The following is a 19,614-nucleotide window of genomic DNA, read 5'->3' on the forward strand; positions in this document are numbered from 1 at the left end:
TGCGTGTTCCCGGGGGTGTGTCGGGGTTTATGTACATTTTAGGGTTAGTGATGTCACTAACCCTGGAGGAAGCTTGTGTAGTCCCTACCATCCGTTTGTTGTAGTCCTTAAAAAAACAATTTCTCCAAAAGCAAATACCTTCCTTTGCTTTGAACTTTGAGTCTCGTAACTTTGCAGATGTTGTTTATGCTCAAACAGCAACATTAGACACTAACTAAAGTTAGAAAAGTGAAATCATAAATCAACAATTCCTTTAAAATTAAATAGTGTGATATCACATATCGGCCAACCTTCTCCTTAAGATATTGGCATCGGCCATCAAAACATTTACATAGGTCGACCACTACTTATTAAAAAAAATATTCTTAAAATACATATCTGCATGTGTGTTGCAAATAATGAGAGAATTTTATTTTTTTGTAAACTATCGCTTTAAAACATCATGAAATCTGTTACTTATGCCTATAGGATTTACTGGCTAGTAAGAAACACAAGCATATAAAGTGCATTTCACTCCATCTATACATCCACATCACACATCATGCAACACATGATTAAACATACCGACTCCTGTTCACACACACACAAGGCTGATCCATCACCTCGGATTTTTCTACCGCTACATCGGGGGAGAACAACCGAAAGTGAAAGTACAGATGGAGGAGATTCTCAGTGGTAGCAAATAAATACAAATGACAACCACAGTCCTGATTTTCTGTATTTTTGCATTTTATTGCTAAATGTCATCAGATTTTAAACCAGAACCAATGAATGCACAGGTAACCCTTCATCTTTCATGCATTTGTTAAAGAAAACTATAAAACACCCAGTGCCCCCATCATGTGAAGTGAGTAAGTCGATAACTGGCTGCACCACTTTCAGAAGCGAAAACTGCAAGCAAACACTTCCTGTAATGCTGGCTCCCTCCTCCAAGCAGAACTGCTTCAGCTCATGTGACATCTGTAGGCTTTCAAGCATGAACTCCATGTTTCAGGTCAAGCCTGGCCTTTTATTATAAAATGTTACTTTTTCTGTTGTTCAACCAATCTGAGATGTGCTTGCATTATTTGGATCGACATTTTGCTGCATGACACACCTGTGCTACAAATGACTGAACATTCTCCAGAGAAGATTCCTTCAATAGGCACTTTCACACACAGACTTTTCCAGAACATTAACCGTTCTAAACAGCTCAAAATGAATTCAATCTGATAGTAATCAATGTCTAAACTGGAAGTAGTTTCATTTACCAATTGACCTACGACCTACGCCTACGCTACGCCTGTCAAGCTTTCGCGCACGTCTATTACAGTGTGTATGCACTGGTGTCAGACATTCCCAATGAGATAATTAGTAATTTTGGCGAACATGTGACAATCTGAGAGAGCAAGACAAAAGGGACTGCAGTATGCATTCGAGGGATATATATCCACGACAAAATATGCAACCGATTAGAGAATAATTTCATAAAAATTGAAGCTAAAGCCTATATCCCCAACGCAAACAGCAACCGCCTCATACGCTGATCATTCAAATGGGAAACACACAAATTGAGGAACAGCTATGTTCGTGCACAGCAGGGTAAGTGAGATGTGAAAATAATCTAATAATTATAAATCAAACAGTTTATCCAGATTTATCCATAAATCTTGTGGAATAACACTAACACCGGGAGTTAGTGTTAGTGTAAAGTTAACGTTATACTCAGTCAGGGGTAGTAGGCCATCGATTAACAAAATGCTTAAATATATTTTAAAGTATGTATCTTTAATCATCTTATTTTACGTTAAAATATATGCATTATGAACAAAGAACCGTCATTATTTCCAACTTCCAAGCAATAGGTGTTTTTGTTAATCCTGTCGACATAGTTGTGAATGGAGTCTCCCACACTGCTTGATCCACGCCCGGCATTTCTCCCCTCGGCTTTTAGATTTTTCGGGAAGGAAAACAATTCCAAACTTTTAGGATACCGGGTATCAGATTTGCACAATCCATTCGCACAACGCTCCTCGCTCGAAAGCTTGCCAGACCTCCCGCGCCTAGTTACGGTTGCTAAGACACGATTGGCCAGTGGCGGTTTTCGGGCGTGGCTTAACGAAAGGTCAATTAAACAGAGTAGTCTAGTAGTCAATAATAATACAAAAAAAATTGTAGGGTGGGAATTCCCATCCAGAAGCACAGCTGGCACCCACTTTTGAGGAGGCTTTTTGACTGGTACATTTCTTTTTCCAAATTAAGACTCAATGCTAAGGATTTTTCTACTGGCCAGTTGTTCAGATTTTTACTTGCCCTGCCAAAATTAGGGATGCACCAATTCGATATTCAGTATCGGTATCGGATTCAATACTGGGATTTTTTTACAAATACTATTTTTTTTATTTTATGCTGGCTGGCTGATCCAGAGGGATGAGGCTTGAAGAGCAGTTTAGTAGCATTTAACAGAAACCAATAAACAAAGATAATCCAGATAACAAACTAAGAACGTTGTAAAAACGTAAAACTTTTATGTGTTTTGGCCGTTCATTTACACAACAACGGCGTTTTGGGGTGCCTGAAAACGCAAACTTTTGAAAACGGGTTTCAAAGTGCAAGTTTTTGAAAACAGTCTCCGTGAAAACAACAAAAATGCGAATCTCTGAAGACGATGACGTCATGCACATCAAATATTACGTGTTCAGTCTATAGTGTTTCATCTAATGGTCTGGCAGCAGAATACTGCGTTTTTAGTCATTTTCGTGGATCCGTGTGAACGAGGATCGTTTTGACAATGATGTCGTCTGTAGGCCTACGTGGAAAACTCAAAGGAAAAACTTCTCTGTTTTAAGCATATTGTTGTGGTGTAAACGTAACCCGAGAGTATAAATACACAGTGGCAATGAGGGACAGTTGAGACTCTAATCAATATTATTAGACAATGAAACAATGAATGACTATGGCAACCAAGGAAACAGGAACTAAACACACTGGAACTAAACACAGGCACACAGTAAGACAAAATAATATCAAAATATAAGTCCATGGACCCAGACACAGAGAATTCGTGACACTAATGAAGTAGCAGGCTGATATTGTGTAGACTGAAACCAGCATCAATCACATTTCCACTCAAATGCTGATAATGCTGCAGGTGGACAAATGTTTTTGTGTTTGGGGAAACGTCACATAATTATTTGGGCTACACAGACAACAAAATACAAAAACCCACACTCTTCCGCTTTCTTGTTTTAATCATTTATCAAGTTTAGGTCACGACCAAAAGACGCCTAATTCCAGTCAACAATCGAATGATGTGGCTTTGCGTTTGCTGAGCGAAATGTTTGGATCAGCCGCTCACTGGTTGCAACCATGGTCATACGTCCCGCCACAACAAACTGCCTCTGATATTTTCTAACAAAACAGAAGTATATTTCAAGTTTGAAAGCAGGTTATACAGTCGAATCGCTGCACCAATTACACCGCATTACCACGGCCACCGACTCCCTATATTTTTTTTAACCAAGTCAAGTCACCTTTATTTCTATAGTGCTTTATACAATACAGATGGTCTCAAAGCAGCTTTACAGTAATAAACAGGAAAATAACAGTACATGATAAAAAAAACTCAAGACGAATTCAAATTCTGCTGTAAAGCAGCTCTAAAAGACAAATGCCATTTTTCAGCTCAAGTCAGTTCAGTGTTGGTTCAATTCAGTTCAATAACTGTGTAAAGTTTATCAATTATGAAATGAGTTCAATTCATCTGTAAGCAGCTCTACAGAAGACAACAGTGTTATATTTAGCTCAACTAGGGTCAATTTTTATTCAATTCAGTTCAATAATAAAGCGATTCAGTTCAGTCGCTGGCTGGCTGGTCAATTTCAGGGTGAATCAACTCCGAGTTCAAGTTTTAACTCAGAGTTGGTTGAACCTCCTTATTGAAACTGGCCCCTGTACTCTCACAAAAACTCTGGTTAAATCACTGGACATTTTTACATTGTGAAATGAATCTCTTACATCATATCTGCACTTTGTTGTTACTCCGCAGAGTGTAACATTCAAAAAGAGATCTAAAAGTAAAGCCACAATCAACCTTTTTCATTTTCACATTTTACTTCAATCACAACAGCCGTCATTGGTCTAGTTTAATTGTGCAAGGGCAATTAATGCCCCCTTGATTTTAATGGGGGGCATTTTTGTTCATTTTAGTGGCATTTTTGCCCAGTTGTTTTCACACCTTGCTTTACATGAATTAGGCCTACTCGCAATAATCAGAATACGGGTGTGATTGTAAATGGAGACATTTCAACATGATTACAATTAAGGAAAGTCAAAAGATCACATTTCCTTAATTCCACTGAAGTGCCCAAGATCCCCTTTGGAAAATTCTCACATCATGCTGGCATAACATGAATCATCAGCTTTTGTAACTTGTGGAGTCTATGCCAGCTTGAGTGCATGCTGTCATTAAAGCAAAAAGGGGACATGCCGAATAAAAAAGAAATACTGAAAATCATTTTAATGTGGATGTTTCCAGGAACTGTATAACAGCCTGGTCAGTAGATGAAAAATGGTTTCTTCCATAGGAGAGAGCAGATGTGTGCTTGCTATATGGGCCACTGGGGTTGGGCTGGGGGAAATTTATTTCCTGCCCATTTTGCAGTTAGTTTTGGCCAGTGGGAATACAGCATAGTCCAATTTCCAAGTGCACCCTCTATTTAACTTTTTTTTTTTTCACTATTTGAGTTCTTTTGCAGTCCATGTCCAGGTCTCTGTCACCATGGTAATGACGTGATATTGTCAACTAACCTCCAATGAACTTGTGAGAGTATAATGATTAGGCCTAAGTGACTCAAAAAACACAAGATAGCTGCTGGTGTGATATCTGCAAGAATTTTCCATGGAACTTAAAATGACCAGATGTGTTCAAAACTATTAAACTACGAACCAAATAAACACTCTGCACCAGTAAAGTACCGAAACACTTCAAAAGTAACCATTTTACATAAAAGACGTTCAGCAAAGTCAACTTGAAACAGCATGGCAAGACATGAATTTGCAATTTGCATGAAGTGTATTTATGTAACGCAATGTATTTACAAGTGAAACAAAAATTAGGCTAATAGTTATTGGATTGGGAAAAGACAACGACGTTCCCCTCTGGAAACATGTCAAACACACACTTTTGAGTTTTGTTTTACCAGGACATCAACGTCAAGTTTATTTCTTCTTCAAAATCTATCATTATTTGAACGATGCCTGGGTCACTGACAGGTTCACCCCAAAAATTCACACCCTCATGTCGTTCCAAACCCATAGGACTTTAGTTAATCTTTTAACACAAATTAAGATATTTTTAATGAAATCTGCAGAGCTTTCTGTCCGGATAACCAAAGCTGAGAAGATCCAAAAAGCCTAAATTAAATCTATTTAACATACAAGCATAGCATCATATCTCTTCACAAGACATGGATTAAACAGCTTCATTCACATGGATTTGTTTTATGACCTTTTTAGATCTTTTAAGTATCTTCGGAGTGATATTAAATAATATCCTGGCTCTTCCCAGCTTTGTAATTGACATTGATTAGTGCCCGAAGTTTTGAAGCACCAAAAAAGCGCATCCATCCATCATAAAAGTAATCCATACAGCTCCAGGGAGTTAATAAAGGCCTTCTGAAGAGAAGCGAAGGGTTTTTGTAAGAAAATGCGGAAAGGTGACCTCTTCGGAAAGGTAACCCTTCCCAGCGCTCAACCCTTCCAATACTTGGTCAGCCTTTTCTCTAGCAGTAAACATATCAAACATATTGTCATAGCCTATACATTACCATGCCAAACACTCCAAGAGTTGTCATGTAAGAACTATATTGATATGCATACCGTTATCATGAAATAAAATTACTCATATCATGATATAAGTTGTTGGTCATATTACTCACCCCTAATCAACTGTATGGTTTTACTCATTTACTAGTGAATAAGCTCATGAATATTACTGACCAAAATCAAACTAGATTCCCCCACACATTCTAATGACAGGTTTTATTGTCTGCGCATTTTCTTCCCCTGAGCTTGCTTTACCATTCTCTGATAGGAGAAGATGGGCTGTTAAATTCTGGGCCAAAGAACACTGTAAACTCACTATTTCATACTGTGAAGCAGAGCAGAGAACTGCGACCCGCAATCCACCAGCTGTCCAGCAGCCCAACATTTTAAATGAAGTTCAAATCAATAGACTGGCCTTGAAACGAGAGCAGCAGTTGAAAGAAATGACCTAATTCACTCTAGGTCAGTTTGAGATGTTTGATTTGACATCAGGCCTCAGGAATGTGAGGAACGCTGATTGCATGCCGGTGTTAGTGCGATGAACTCTTGTTTTACGATGCCTCCCTCTGTGACTGCAGACAAGAGCCTGGGTGACACCAAAACAGGAAGTGCCTTGCTATCAGATGTTTATTGCACAAGTCATTCTGAACAACACGTCCATCAGACCTCAGGAAACAAAAGGGCCACAGCAGTCCAGAAACATGAACAGTCACCTTTGTGTAGAATCAGTCAAAGTCATAAAGAGTCCACTGATTGGTAATGAGAGTATGGGGTGACAGTGAAGCGGAGCGGAGATCACCGTATTCCTACATAATTCATAAGTGATCCTATTGCTCATCCCTCTCCATAGAGAGCCAAGTGGTGTGGTTTTTTGCATTCAGGAGCAGAATCTCATGTTGTATCAAGTGCCCTTCTTATCTAAAACTACAGATCCTAGCAGTTTTTTTAAGATTTGATGACATTAATGACATGTTTTGGCCTTTCATCTGTCCCAAATGTATTTTTCTGATTCCGAGCCATTAATTTAAGAAATCGCACATACTCTAATGCAGGTTCCCAAACTTTTTAGCTTGTCGTACCCCCTGAGGCATTTAACATCCTTCTTCCACTTAGACTGCAGTCACACCTTTACCATTAAAGGGCACCCATTATACCCCTTTTTACAAGATGTAAAATAAGTCGCTTATGTCCTCAGAGTGTGTATGTGAAGTTTTAGCTCAAAATACCCCACAGATATTTTTATACAGCATGTTAAAATTCCCACTTTTGGGGGGTGAGCAAAAATGCGCCGTTTTTGTGTATATCCCTTTAAATGCAAATGAGCTGGTGCCTCTGGCCCACTTTCAACAAGTCAGGATAATCTCATCTCACGGAAGGAAAATATCAGAACAGAAACTGTACTAGCAGTGTTCAGAAGGGTTGGGTAAAAAATATAGATTTCTCGATTTTAATCGATTCTCATTTTTACGAACCGATATAGATTCTTAAATCCCAAGAATCGATTAGGCTAGTCATCCTGTTTTCAGTTGATGAATGAATGGAACATTGTAGCGCGCATCCCATCCAATAAATCGCAATAATCTTTGTGCTTTGTTTGAAAAAAAAATTTGTTTCAAATTACGTCCATTTTGTTATGAAATTCTAAAACATAAATACCGTTTTGGCGCTATGGCGTGAGATCGCTCTGGCGCATGCTCAGCTCAAGAAGAGCAGCAGCGCGGAGCGCACATGATCTTCTCTCCCGCCTTAATAATACCAGTTACAGCACAAAATAAACATGACTGAGCATCTGAAAGTGTGAGTAAAAAAGATAGAATACAACTTATCGAAATCCGTATCGTCACATGGAATCACTCAATCAGTGTTTCAACTGTGGAAAGACATCAGTAAAACAGCTTGTAAACAATGTCATGTAACGTCACATTTACCTCAGAAAAACCATATCCAGTGAACATAAACTCACTCGTCAGTCAGCTAGAAAAATTAACTCTAGAGAGGAGCATTTTGCTAAATATATGCACCATATTACATATTTATTATAATTTATGTTCTTCAATATTTAATGCATGTTTGAATAATTCTGGCTAGTTTTTATGACAAAAAAAAAATTGTGAGATTTTGCGAGTTTATATCACTCAATTGACGCAAGTCAGAATTGCAAGATAAAAAGTCGCAATTACTTTTTTTTTTCAGTGGCGGAAACAAGCTTCTATAGTCTTGTATCACTAAACATCACATTATGTAAACTGCATTTATAGCAAAGAATTGCACAGATGCAGATATCACAACTATCTACCAATTAATGCACACACCTTGTCCTTCTGACGCTGAGGACGGAAGAACACGCTGAGTAACAGTGACTAAAAGGAGCTGAACCTGGCTGCCGTTTTTATGAGTTTTAAAGGAGGCGATCACAAATTTGGGTTCAGAAAATAGAGCTGAACACATTTTGTTGGGGGGGCCGAAGCCCGCCTGTACACACGTACACGTCAAATGGAGTATACTTTGAAAGTCTATGTGCACTGTGTGAAAAATTAAGTATACTTTGGGCTTAATGCAAGAACTACAAACCAGGCGTTTAAGGCTGGTCTTTTCTGCTAGAGAGATTAAGTCCTTTTGGAATGACCTTGTGTTTTTTAACTCTGCAGATTGTTTCCATGCACAAACAGTTCAATCAATCAATCAACTTTTATTTCTATAGCACATTTGAGAACAATACAAGTTGACCAAAGTGCTTTACACTCCCAAAATTACCAAAACAGATACACATAAACCTAAGACACAATACTCATCACTATTCAGTCTCCATACACCTAAGGACAGTTATATGCAAAAGAGATGTGTTTTCAACATAGATTTAAAACATTCAAATGATAATATATAGAGGGAGGCAATTCCAGAGGCGTGGCGCTGCCATTGAGAAGTCACAATCTCCTTTAGTTTTAAACTCTTAAACTTTAATGTTGTTTATATGTCTATGTAGTGTTTTTAATATGCTTTAAGACAAACATGTTTCATGTTTGAAATTGCTGGTGTTTCTGACGTCACAAACTACCTTGTAACCAATCACATCAACGTGTGATTGTCAACGAGTGGATCTCTGAGCTGGTGTGAGTGGAGGTGGGGCTAATTTGTATATTCATAGAACCGCGTATAATAAATGAGTTACATTCGAGCTATTTTAAGGGAAAAAAAAAAGTTTAAATTTGTCATTTTGGTGATCAAAGATGAGTTGAGGGATAAAATTGACTACAGGGGGACTTTAAAAGGAAACTCTGAGACGATCTTAAAGGTCTAGCAGCACAATGATATTACACAATGAAGAAAGGTTAGAATAAAAAAAACATAATAGGTGCCCTTTAATGATTTGAGTACCCTTTTGGCCGCAAATGTCCTGACCAGACTTGAATATTATAAGAAGTTGGATTGGACAGCACATCTGCCTTGCTGTTTTTGTGAATAAATGTATTGTGTAAAGGCTTCCATGAGTGTCCTCCATTCGTGTAAATAATAGCCACCAGAGACTGAGTTCATCCAAAAGCATATCTAATGAGGCATCAGCATTTAAAACACTTTTCAGTCTGCTCCCTGTTGACTGTGGCAGCGTTACGTTCTGCTGAGTGCTAGAATTCATGCTTTCCCAAGTCAGGTCAAATTCCTCCAGCAGAGCACTGGGGAGGCTGAGTGGCTGTATTAGTAACAGCACACAGTGTGTGTGTGTGTGTGTGTGTGTGTGTGTGTGTATGTGAGAGAGTAAAGATGGCCAGGATGATGGGAGAAACCAGAGTCATATTTTCCACCGATATCAAAGCCATATGATCCTGCACAACTGGATCTCAGCAGATGGCGTTTGCTGTTCATCCCTTGGGTTTGGAGAGAGTGATGCAGAAAAACGTTCCTGGCCTGCATTCTCTTCAGCGTTTCCAAGATTGTATCACAAAATGGATTTACTGTTGTAGAGACCAAGGTGCAAATTAACAGAAATCTACACCTAGGGACAACATAAAAACAACCGTCGCTTGGTTTCATTTATTGTTCTGCTTACTGAAACATTGACACATACCTTGAATATGAAGTCGGTTTTAGACTCCTATTACTATGCTGACAAAATCTGATGCTGCCTTCTAGTAATATCTGAATGACTGCTTTAAAAAAAATAGTTTCAAATAAAAATTTAACCATTAATATTTTTCTATTTCTATTTTTCCTTAATGTTTTTATGCACTCATTGCCATGCTATTTTGTGAAAATAGTACTTTATCAGATAAAATTCACAATGAACGCTACTGGTCAAAAGTTAATACAGGTTTTTTTTTATGTTTTTGATGAAAATGAAAGTGTCTTGTGCTCACCAAGGCTGCTGAAAATACTGCTTTGCCATTAGAGGAATAAATTAGATTTTAACATGCATATATTAATTATAAAACGGCTATTTTTAAATTATAATAATATTTCACAATATTACTGTTTTTACTGTATTTGTATCAAACAAAGGCAGCCTTGCTGAGAAGAAGAGACTTCTTTTAACATAAAAAAATCTGAATTATTCCAAACTTTTGACCGGTAGTGTAATACAATTTCTCATATTAGGGATGCCGTGAAAAAAAAACATGAAATGAACATGAACCATTACTTTAAAATCAAACTGACACAGCAGTGAAAAAGCAGTGTCAATGTGAATGAAATAATCCTGCTTTAATTTCATTTCATGTAAACCGGTTTCATTCCTCAACCTAAATGCCGATAAAACAGAGATCATGGTGTTTGGACACCATAATTTGCTGGATGTAGATTCCCTCGGCCCGCTAGCTGCAAACAGTCGCTCAACTGTGAGGAGTCTTGGCGTTATGTTAGATGGCGCATTCAAACTTGACAAACAGATATCTGCCACTGTTAGATCGTGCTTCTTTCAGTTGAGAACTATAGCCAAGGTAAAGGCGTATCTCCCTCCTAAGGACTTAGAGAGGGTGATAAATGCTCTTATAACTTCTCGCCTTGACTACTGTAACTCCTTATATGTGGGCTTAGACAAGTCATCAATCCAGCGTCTGCAGCTAGGCTAGTTCAAATGCCGCTGCCCGCGTCCTGACAGGAAAGAGAAAGAGGGACCACATTACACCTGTATTGCGTCATCTTCATTGGCTCCCTGTCGATTACAGGATCAATTTTAAAATCTTACTCCTAGCTTTTAAATGTCTAAATGGTTTGGCTCCATTGTATCTAAAAGAGCTTCTCCATCTCCATACCCCAGCAAGAGTGCTGCCAATCTCCTCCTCTTGGATGTGGCTAGAAGCAGACTTAAAACTAGAGGTGATCGAGCCTTCAGCGTAGCTGCTCCTACTCTGTGGAACAAACTGCCACTCCATATCAGAACCTGTCCAACTCTAGAATGTTTTAAATCATTGCTAAAAACATATCTCTTCTCCTTGGGGTTTCATTCGAGTTAGGTCTGTTACCACTCCTGACAACGTTTTATTTTGATCTATTTAATGTAAATATTATTGCATCTCATTTATGGTATATTATAGTGTTCTATTGCAGTACTTTATTGTGTGAGTAGTGTGTTGTTGTTGTATCTACCTTGTGAAGCACCTTGGTCAACCTCGGTTGTTTTAAGTGTGCTATACATAAATAAAATTGAATTGAATTGAATTGAAACAGCTACTGATGATTGGATGATATATTGCCAGTGCCAAGGTTGCGCAGTTACAGCACTACCTGTGTGTGGTAGAGAAATTCAAACAAACGTGAAAACTATTTCCTTAAGAATTCTTAAGCATTTTATTTAATTTTTATTTTATTATAAAAATGTGTAAACAAAAAAAAAGTTATTAGAGCCTAGATGTGATTGATAATGCTACCAAAAGGAAGAGCAAGTGTATTCATACAATATTTAGAATTTGTTAAGTTATTCCTAATAGTGCAAACAAACTTTAAATATTTTTGGCCCAGTGTGTCCAGAGTTTTTGGTCAAGAATTCTCATACATTTTTGCGTTAAGTGGAATTTGGTAGGGGTGTCAATTACAAAAAAAGAGTGAAAGCACAAGTGCCGAGGCTGTTTTCAGGTCAGATGTTTGCTCAGAATGACTGTACTAGGAGTTTGTCCAACATTCTTGCCTTTATGCCAACATCTTACAAGACTCCATAAAATATCATTGGAGTATTTTCCCCTCTGAATAATTACTTTGCAGCACCTACCTGTATGAACTTCATAAATAACAGCAGCAGCAGAACACTGGCCTGAAGGAATGTGAACTTGACCCCAACTTCACTGGACAGACTGTACCAGCCAGATGAAGCATGTCATTAACACGCTGTGCTGCTCTTATGTGGCATATTGACCTGATATTCAGATGCTTTTACCGGAGTGTAATGGCACAGCTACTGTCATTCACAGGTCACCTGACTGTATAGATGCTCTCAGAACAAGAGCATGATTTGATGCAACTGCTTTCAGGCTTCAAATGGCTATCTTTTATTTACACAGTTTGTATGCATCGGTGGAAAAGCCAAAGCCTAAAACTGTCCAAACAAGCCAGTATGAGTAAAAGCATAAAGAAAATAAAATAAAAATCTTCTCCTTACCTATAACTTTTTAGTCTTTAGATTCTAATATTTTTTTAATAGAATATTGCGGTATATATTATATATGATTTATCCATTCAGATTCACATCTTTTTTTTGTTTATTCTTACTCTTACTCTTAATCTTTAATCAAAATAACTCTTTTGCGACATCTCTTCTTTTCTGTGATGACGTGTTTACTGACACGATGTTATTCGACCAACAGAAAACTATCCAATCAAGTCCCCATGGACAGAATCAAGTCCCGCCCTACATTTTTTTCTTGTTTGAGAAGCCGTTTCACACGGATAAACATCACAATAGGGAAGAAAAGACTAAGGGTGTATTCACACCTGCCTTGTTTGGTTCGATTAAATCGAACTCTAGTTCGTTTCCCCCATTGGTGCGGACCTTTTGGGCAGGTGTGAATACAGCAATCGAACTCGGGTGCGGACCAAACAACCGAACCGAGACCCAGCTGAAGAGGTGGGTCTCGGTTCGGTTCCAAACGAACTCTGGTACGGTTCGTTTACGGTGTGAACATGAACCGACCCAATTGCAAGAAAGCACTGCGCCTTTGAGTTAACAGGCTTCCGTAGTCGGAGATTTTGGCATAATGGTTTGTGTTATTGTTGTTCAAGTGCGAAAGAGAATTCCATTCCGGCGCGCTGTCTGGCCACACGATACTGTTGCGCGTCTTTCTGCGCGTCGTGTGTGCGTCATTGGAATGGAATGAATGAATGAATGAGTGTGTGCATCAGGACATTCACATACACAGCGTTCTCTTTAGTCTAATCGCGCATAGATGCAAAAAAAGCTTTTGCAGTTCATATAATGTAACGATATTTACAATACAAGGATGACGCTGCGTTAAACTGGACAAACTTAAATCGCAAGCGTTAACATTGACAGCACTTGTTAGCAGTATATACAATAAGAATCTCATAATTTGAATGTGTGAACATAGCCCCTCTCTATGAATCAAAACTTTATACCTTATCCGTCTTCTGCGCAGTTTCTTCATATTGCGTTTGTACAGAATTACACAAAATTAGTAAAATAACAAATATTGCAGTACGAAATATCTCCATGCTGAGCCTTTTTTGCACTTCCTGATTTCCCTACTTGAGAATCCTTGTCCAATGAATGGACGACCTTAGCACACGTGTGGTTTTGTTTACAAATTTTGGTTCACTTGCAAAAAGAGCAGTGTGAAAGCGAACCGTACCAAAAAAAAAAAAAAAAAAAACATTATTTGGTCCGGACCAAAGCAAGTGAACTATCGGACTTTCCAGGTGTGAATACACCCTAAAGCAACTTAAGCCTCTATTATGCCCCTATTATGCTATTTTAAAGGTTCCTAATGTTGTTTTGGAGTCTCCTACAACAGGTTTACATGCATCAAAAGGCAAAAAACTAAATGAAAGTTTCATTTTCTAATAATATACATTGCACATCACCACATTCTTTCAATGATCTTTTCTCTCTAAATCCCGCCTTTACCCGAGGCTGCTCTGCTCTGATTGGCCAGATAGCACAGTCTGTTGTGATTGGTTTACCGCTTACAGCACTTGTTGGAAACGAAACGCCCATTACCATAACTGAATTTCAGATCCAGAGGCTTCCTAAAGCTCAGCGATTGTTCACACTGTAAAGACAGTAACGAACAATGATGTCGATTTTACCATATCAATCCGAGTGCGAATCTGATGATGAAACATTGGACGAACTAGTTATTCAACCCGAACCTCCATCGCAAGGAAGACTTGAAGCAGGATGTTTCTCAGTCATACCAAAGTCCTTTTAGGCAAGTCATGCCACTCGGCCGCCATCTTGGCAACGCCTCCGGGCAGCTATTTCGGACTAACAAGACCAGGCTCCTATCTAAATGAATGGGCAGAGAGTCAGAACTGCAGTTTCACTGGTCACCGGGACATAAAAACTGCATGTATAGAAACAGCAGTAAAATATGATAAAAATCGCTGAAAAAGTTTGATGACTTTGCCTCAAAATAAGGTTTAAAAGGTATTTTTCCCCACAGGTTATAAGTTTACTACGCATGTGCAAGGGTTCTCGTCTCCACTGTCGCAAACCTCAACTGTGCGCATGCGTCAGTGGAACCAGACGATAGGCTTACATGTTTCCCGGCTTGACTGTTAAAAGCAGACGATTGGCTTTCCAGCGGGAGGGGCGGGGCATGTGCATACAACCGCCATCTTTGGCGTTACGGGTTTTCCCTTTATTTGTATTGAGGATTGAGGAAGTGGCATGTCTCTATATAAATTGTCTCTGGTCATACACTATTCAGTCTGACGTACGTATACAGTTTTCTGTTTTCAGGTGAAAAAAGTGTTGTGTAAGCGGCCTCTAAGTTAATAACTAGGCCTAATGATTTTTATAATGGAAATTAATCAATCAAAAACCTACTACTTAAGCTGGACAATGACTTTCCTCTAGAGCTGCTGTACAACCAAGACAGTCTTTGTTGCATTAATTTCCAATTATCACTAAAAAGCTGCTTTGAAACAATCTGTATTGTATATGAAGGTGACTTGACTTTACATTATGAGATGTTGCAACTGTGTAATTCCTAACCCTCAACACAATCAGAGTTATATAAAAAGTGATATAACTAGTGATTTACAGTTTATAAAGTTACAATTATGGATATTTTTCTTACAAAAACGCATGGCTTGGCTTCAGAAGGCCTTTTTAACCCCCTGGAGTCGTATGGATTACTTTTACGATCGATGGATGCGCTTTTTTGGGCTTCAAAAAAAATGATACCTTTCACTCCTATTATAAAGCTTGGAAGAGCAAGGCATTTTTTTATATAACTTTGATTGTGTTTGGCTGAAAGAAGAAAGTCATATACACACCAAGGATTGCTTGAGGGTGAGTAAATTATAGGATCATTTTCATTTTTGGGTGAACTAACCCTTTAACAAGTGTATGTCCACAACAAACCAATATATTTCTACATATAATCATGTATACTTCTAACTTATTGCAGTGCACATGTGGGAACATATCATTAACTGTATCAATAACAGCACATATGTTAGCCGAGCAGCACTAGCGTTAATGACTGATTTAACATTAAAGTTTGTAAACCAAATCTTGCTCCATCCTTTATCATTGCTCAAAGTACCAAGAACAACAGACAATCTGCATTTATGGGCGCATTTTTAAGTTAAAGTGGCCCACAGCTGATTAGCTGTTAGCCGGAGACCTACACAATATAAAACACAAAACTACGCATTTTGACCACCTGGTAGAAAATACATCAATAATTAATCATATAACAGGTTGTGATTTTGAGGGTTGGTCGAATTGGTGGGTACTGACCCATCTTTAATAGATAAGCGTTTTGTAAATCTGCTCTCCCACAGGGATGTGTTTTATCACCAATTCTTTTCTCTATAACCTGTAATAATGATAATTTTATGCAAAATATGCAGATGACATGGCACTGGTGGGATGTGTGAAGGACACCCAATCACTGGACATTATATTTTAATTTTGTTAATTCTCTCACAGCCTGGACGGAGGAGAGTTCTTTGCAGCTTAATATTAACAAAACCAAAGAAATGTGTTGTGGGGCTAATATTGCACGTAACACTTTTTAAGCCTTTATTAGGTGGAATCTTTGCAGGTGGGATCTTTTAAATACCTGGGTACAGAGACTGACTCCCTGTTTAGATTTGATAAGCATTCAGAAAGTGTTTTTTTAAAAGGCTTATCCTGTATGAGGAGTTTTGATATGGAAAAGGACATTCTGATAGTTGTGTATAAATCACTCATTGAATCTGTGCTCACTTTCAACATTGTATCCTGGTACATCTCTCTTCTCTCTGTTAAATGCAAAAACAGACTTTTAAGGATTATAAACATGGCTGGTAAAATTATTGGTGAGAAACAAGTAACTCTGTCTGATCTTTACACTGTGGCAGTACAAAGGAAAGCCTCCGTTATTGTGACAGATTCTTCCCATCCCCTGTATAGTTCATTTCACATATGTCCGGTATTTTTATTTTATTTTATCTTAAATTGTTGTTGTGTGGTTGTCTCTTGTATTGTTTGTTGAGCCCTTGTTTAAAGACAATTTTCTACCCCAGTGGGGATAGACAATAAAGCTTTTTTGAATTTGAATTTGAATAAATCTTATTTAGACGCCATGTAAATTTGAGAAGCAATCATTAAAAGATTGTACTGCTGTTGTATCGCTGTGTCATTTTAACCACTGACTCTTCACATCCTCATACTTTGGAAGTGTTTACAAAGATGAATTACTTTTGCAGCGCAGAAAAGTGTCCTCTCGACATGTACACAACACCAGCTACAGTGTTTGAGGGCGGGCCAGAGTAGACGTTGTTCACGCACCTGAAAATGCACCTACCTGTAAATGTTTTAAATATGCACCTAAATGTTGGACACACAAAAAAAAGAAAGAATATATATATATATATATATATGCAAGTGTGTGTGTGTGTGTGTGTGTGTGTGTATGTTAGTGTGATACACACACACACACACACACACACACACACACACACACACACGGCCTAGGCTATATCATATTTTTCTTCATCATATTTAATGTAAATGATGACATCTTTGAAGAAAGAGCATGTTTACACAATGTGTGACTGATTGAAAAAGTGTGTTTCCGTTCTAACAGATTTTTACACGTATGCACTTATCTGCCTCATGCATCACACAGACACTGAGACACACAATCTTGTGAAACACATCGTAGGGTAAAGATGTGCTTGTAACCTTGTATATCCAAAAATCAGTTCGAGAGTCACTGTGTTCTATTTGTCCACATGAGTCCAAAACACCAGACCTCTGTTTGACATATCAATATTAAATTGATCAACTATAACACATGCATGCCTATATGTAACTATAGGACAAAGCAATTAAAGAAATCTAATGCAAACAACACTAAAACATGATATTATGGGTCAAAGACGAATAAGACCTTTTAAATCTGATCTAATCAACTATCAACACTTAATATCAGTATCTCTCTCTCTCTCTCTCTCTAACTACTTAGAATTGTCCTAGAAACCAATAACACACCATGGAAATGGCCAAGCAACACCCTAGCAACCACACAGCTTTCAACATTCAAGTCTCTCTTCAAAACTACTACTAAAATAACCATTTCATTCCAGTAAGATATTTACTATAATACTATGTTACGACTGAGGTCAAAAATTCACAGCCATTGCCTTAACCATCTGACCAGCGGAAATGTGCTGCACGACACACACATCCCACCTCATCTGCCGTGTTTGTGGATCAAAGCAGATTTAGATGAGATTGAATGAAAATGTGTTCTTTAATCAGTCACTAATGCTCCTCATGCTCATCCACCTAAATCAACTTCCTGACGATTACAGGAATAAACTCACATCAGTCAATTAGTCTCACCCTTTTAGAAAAATTAACAGAATTCAATTTCATAAATAATCAAGTGCTCTAAATATCAAGCAAGAACACAGTGTGTGTAGAGCTTTTATAGGGACACTCTTTCAAATGATGTTATAATGTGTGACCATGCACGATTCAGTACTCTTGATGAAAGTGAGAGATCGTCACACAAATAAAACGTTATTACCTTTTGATCGACTATGGAGCAGACCAAATCCTTGACCGAATTGAGTGACAGATCGTGTGGCTCCAGGGTGACCATCTCCCTGGTGAGTCCGATCTGAAGGAGGAAGGACACTCCTCCGTGAAGGGAGCAGGTGGGGCTCGGGACACTGTGATTCCCATTGGAGAGGCGGACGTAGAGTGGCACCGGAGGGCTGGGGGATGGAGAGGGGGTCGGGGGGGCAGTCTGATGCTGAGAGTGGACGAAGGGTTTAGGTAAGGTCAGAGGAGAGGTGCTACTACTGGCAGACATTAGTTACCTCCACAGGTTGAGAGTAAACTGTGTAAAACGGACAAGCTTGGAAACCGTGGCCGATATCCGATGAGGGAACAGGTTGTGTTTTTAATCAAACACAATGTTATTCTGTCCTAAGGCAGGGTAACAGATTTGGCACAGGCATGCGCAAGCCGTGGTGTACGAGGCAGCAAAATTGGAGCGAGGGATAAGGTGCCTATTTTTCGTTACGTCGCCCTCTAAAAACACGGATTCCCGATAGCATATTCATGGCTGTCTGTGCACTATCCAGCACATGTTGAATTGATAGTGTCACTCCACGGCTGAGCGATCAGGATGCCAGCATGATGCTTGACAAAGTGCTTTCCATTGCAATCCAGCTCCTCATATCTGTTTGAAACAAACACAGATTCAAGTCTTTATTCCACAATTCCCTGACTGTGAGCTACAGAACTCATTCATTAATAAGAATAGTATTGAATATCCTAATCAAGAGTGTAAACTTTTCTGGAGGAGTTTTGCACATTTTTGTCTTTTGCTATGAAGAACTCCAGCTCACATCTGGAAGCACATCTGGAGACCCTCCCACTCTAGATCGCATAACTGGCACAAGACCACAAATACCAGCAAAACAAGTTATACAATGTCTTTGTTCGAGCTTTATCACCATGCATCATTAACAACTGAATCTCAAGACGAAATAAACACACTGAACAGAAGAGGGAAAGAAAGGAACACATACCTTCAATGCTGGAAAGGCGTTTCCCTGACAAGTGAAGAGATATTTGGCTTACTATCAATGGAAAACGAGGACTTGTAAGCTTCGGGGTTTCTTGTTTAAGGCTTCTGGGGTTTATTTTAGCCTATTAACCATCGCTCGGTTATAGACTTCGTTACATGAGCTCGATTTGAAAACTTTCTAACCTCTTCTCATGTCACATTACACGCGTCTTAATGTGCGCTCTCCATCTCCGCGGGCAAATAACGAACGCCGCACAGACAGAGAAAGTAAAGGCTGAAGGAAATGGCAGGTCTGTCGAGCTGAAGAAGTGAAGTTGAGCTTCAAAAGTGCAGAAATGTTTTTCTCTTTCTCTCACTGGCGTACGCGCATGTCTCTCACGCGCAGTTTCCGTTATGTGAGTATTCCGCGTGTGCGCGCCCTCTAGCGGCGTCATTCCACGGCCACTATGACGCAATAAAGCATTATAGAGTCCTTAATGATACATTGTAGCGGCTTTTATCTGTGATTGTCCACAAAGCTCAAGCTGTTCTTGCTCATCATAATTATAGCATTGATCACAAATATAGTACTATTATGTAAACGGAGGGTTTAGTAGTTCATTGG

General features: G+C 38.7%; 1 protein-coding gene across 4 annotated transcripts in view; it reads right to left on the reverse strand.

Moving 5' to 3' along the window:
* Window positions 1–19,404, reverse strand: part of prkd3 (protein kinase D3) — a 102,872-nt gene extending 83,468 nt beyond the window's left edge. For 2 of the 4 annotated variants that reach the window (XM_056255898.1, XM_056255897.1), the window contains exons 1-2: window positions 19,012–19,403; window positions 18,000–18,659 (exon numbers count right to left, since the gene is read on the reverse strand). In XM_056255898.1, the coding sequence (XP_056111873.1) occupies window positions 18,000–18,287 (288 nt within the window). In that variant the 5' untranslated portion in view covers window positions 18,288–18,659; window positions 19,012–19,403. Of the gene's footprint in view, window positions 1–17,999; window positions 18,660–19,011 lie in introns of those variants that run through there. The other 2 variants (XM_056255899.1, XM_056255900.1) reach the window with 2 other exon arrangements.
* Window positions 19,405–19,614: the final 210 nt, after the last annotated feature.

Source organism: Rhinichthys klamathensis, unplaced genomic scaffold, assembly GCF_029890125.1.
Source record: "Rhinichthys klamathensis goyatoka isolate OS25496 unplaced genomic scaffold, OSU_Roscu_1.1 h1tg000123l_1, whole genome shotgun sequence".
Classification (NCBI taxonomy): domain Eukaryota; kingdom Metazoa; phylum Chordata; class Actinopteri; order Cypriniformes; family Leuciscidae; genus Rhinichthys; species Rhinichthys klamathensis.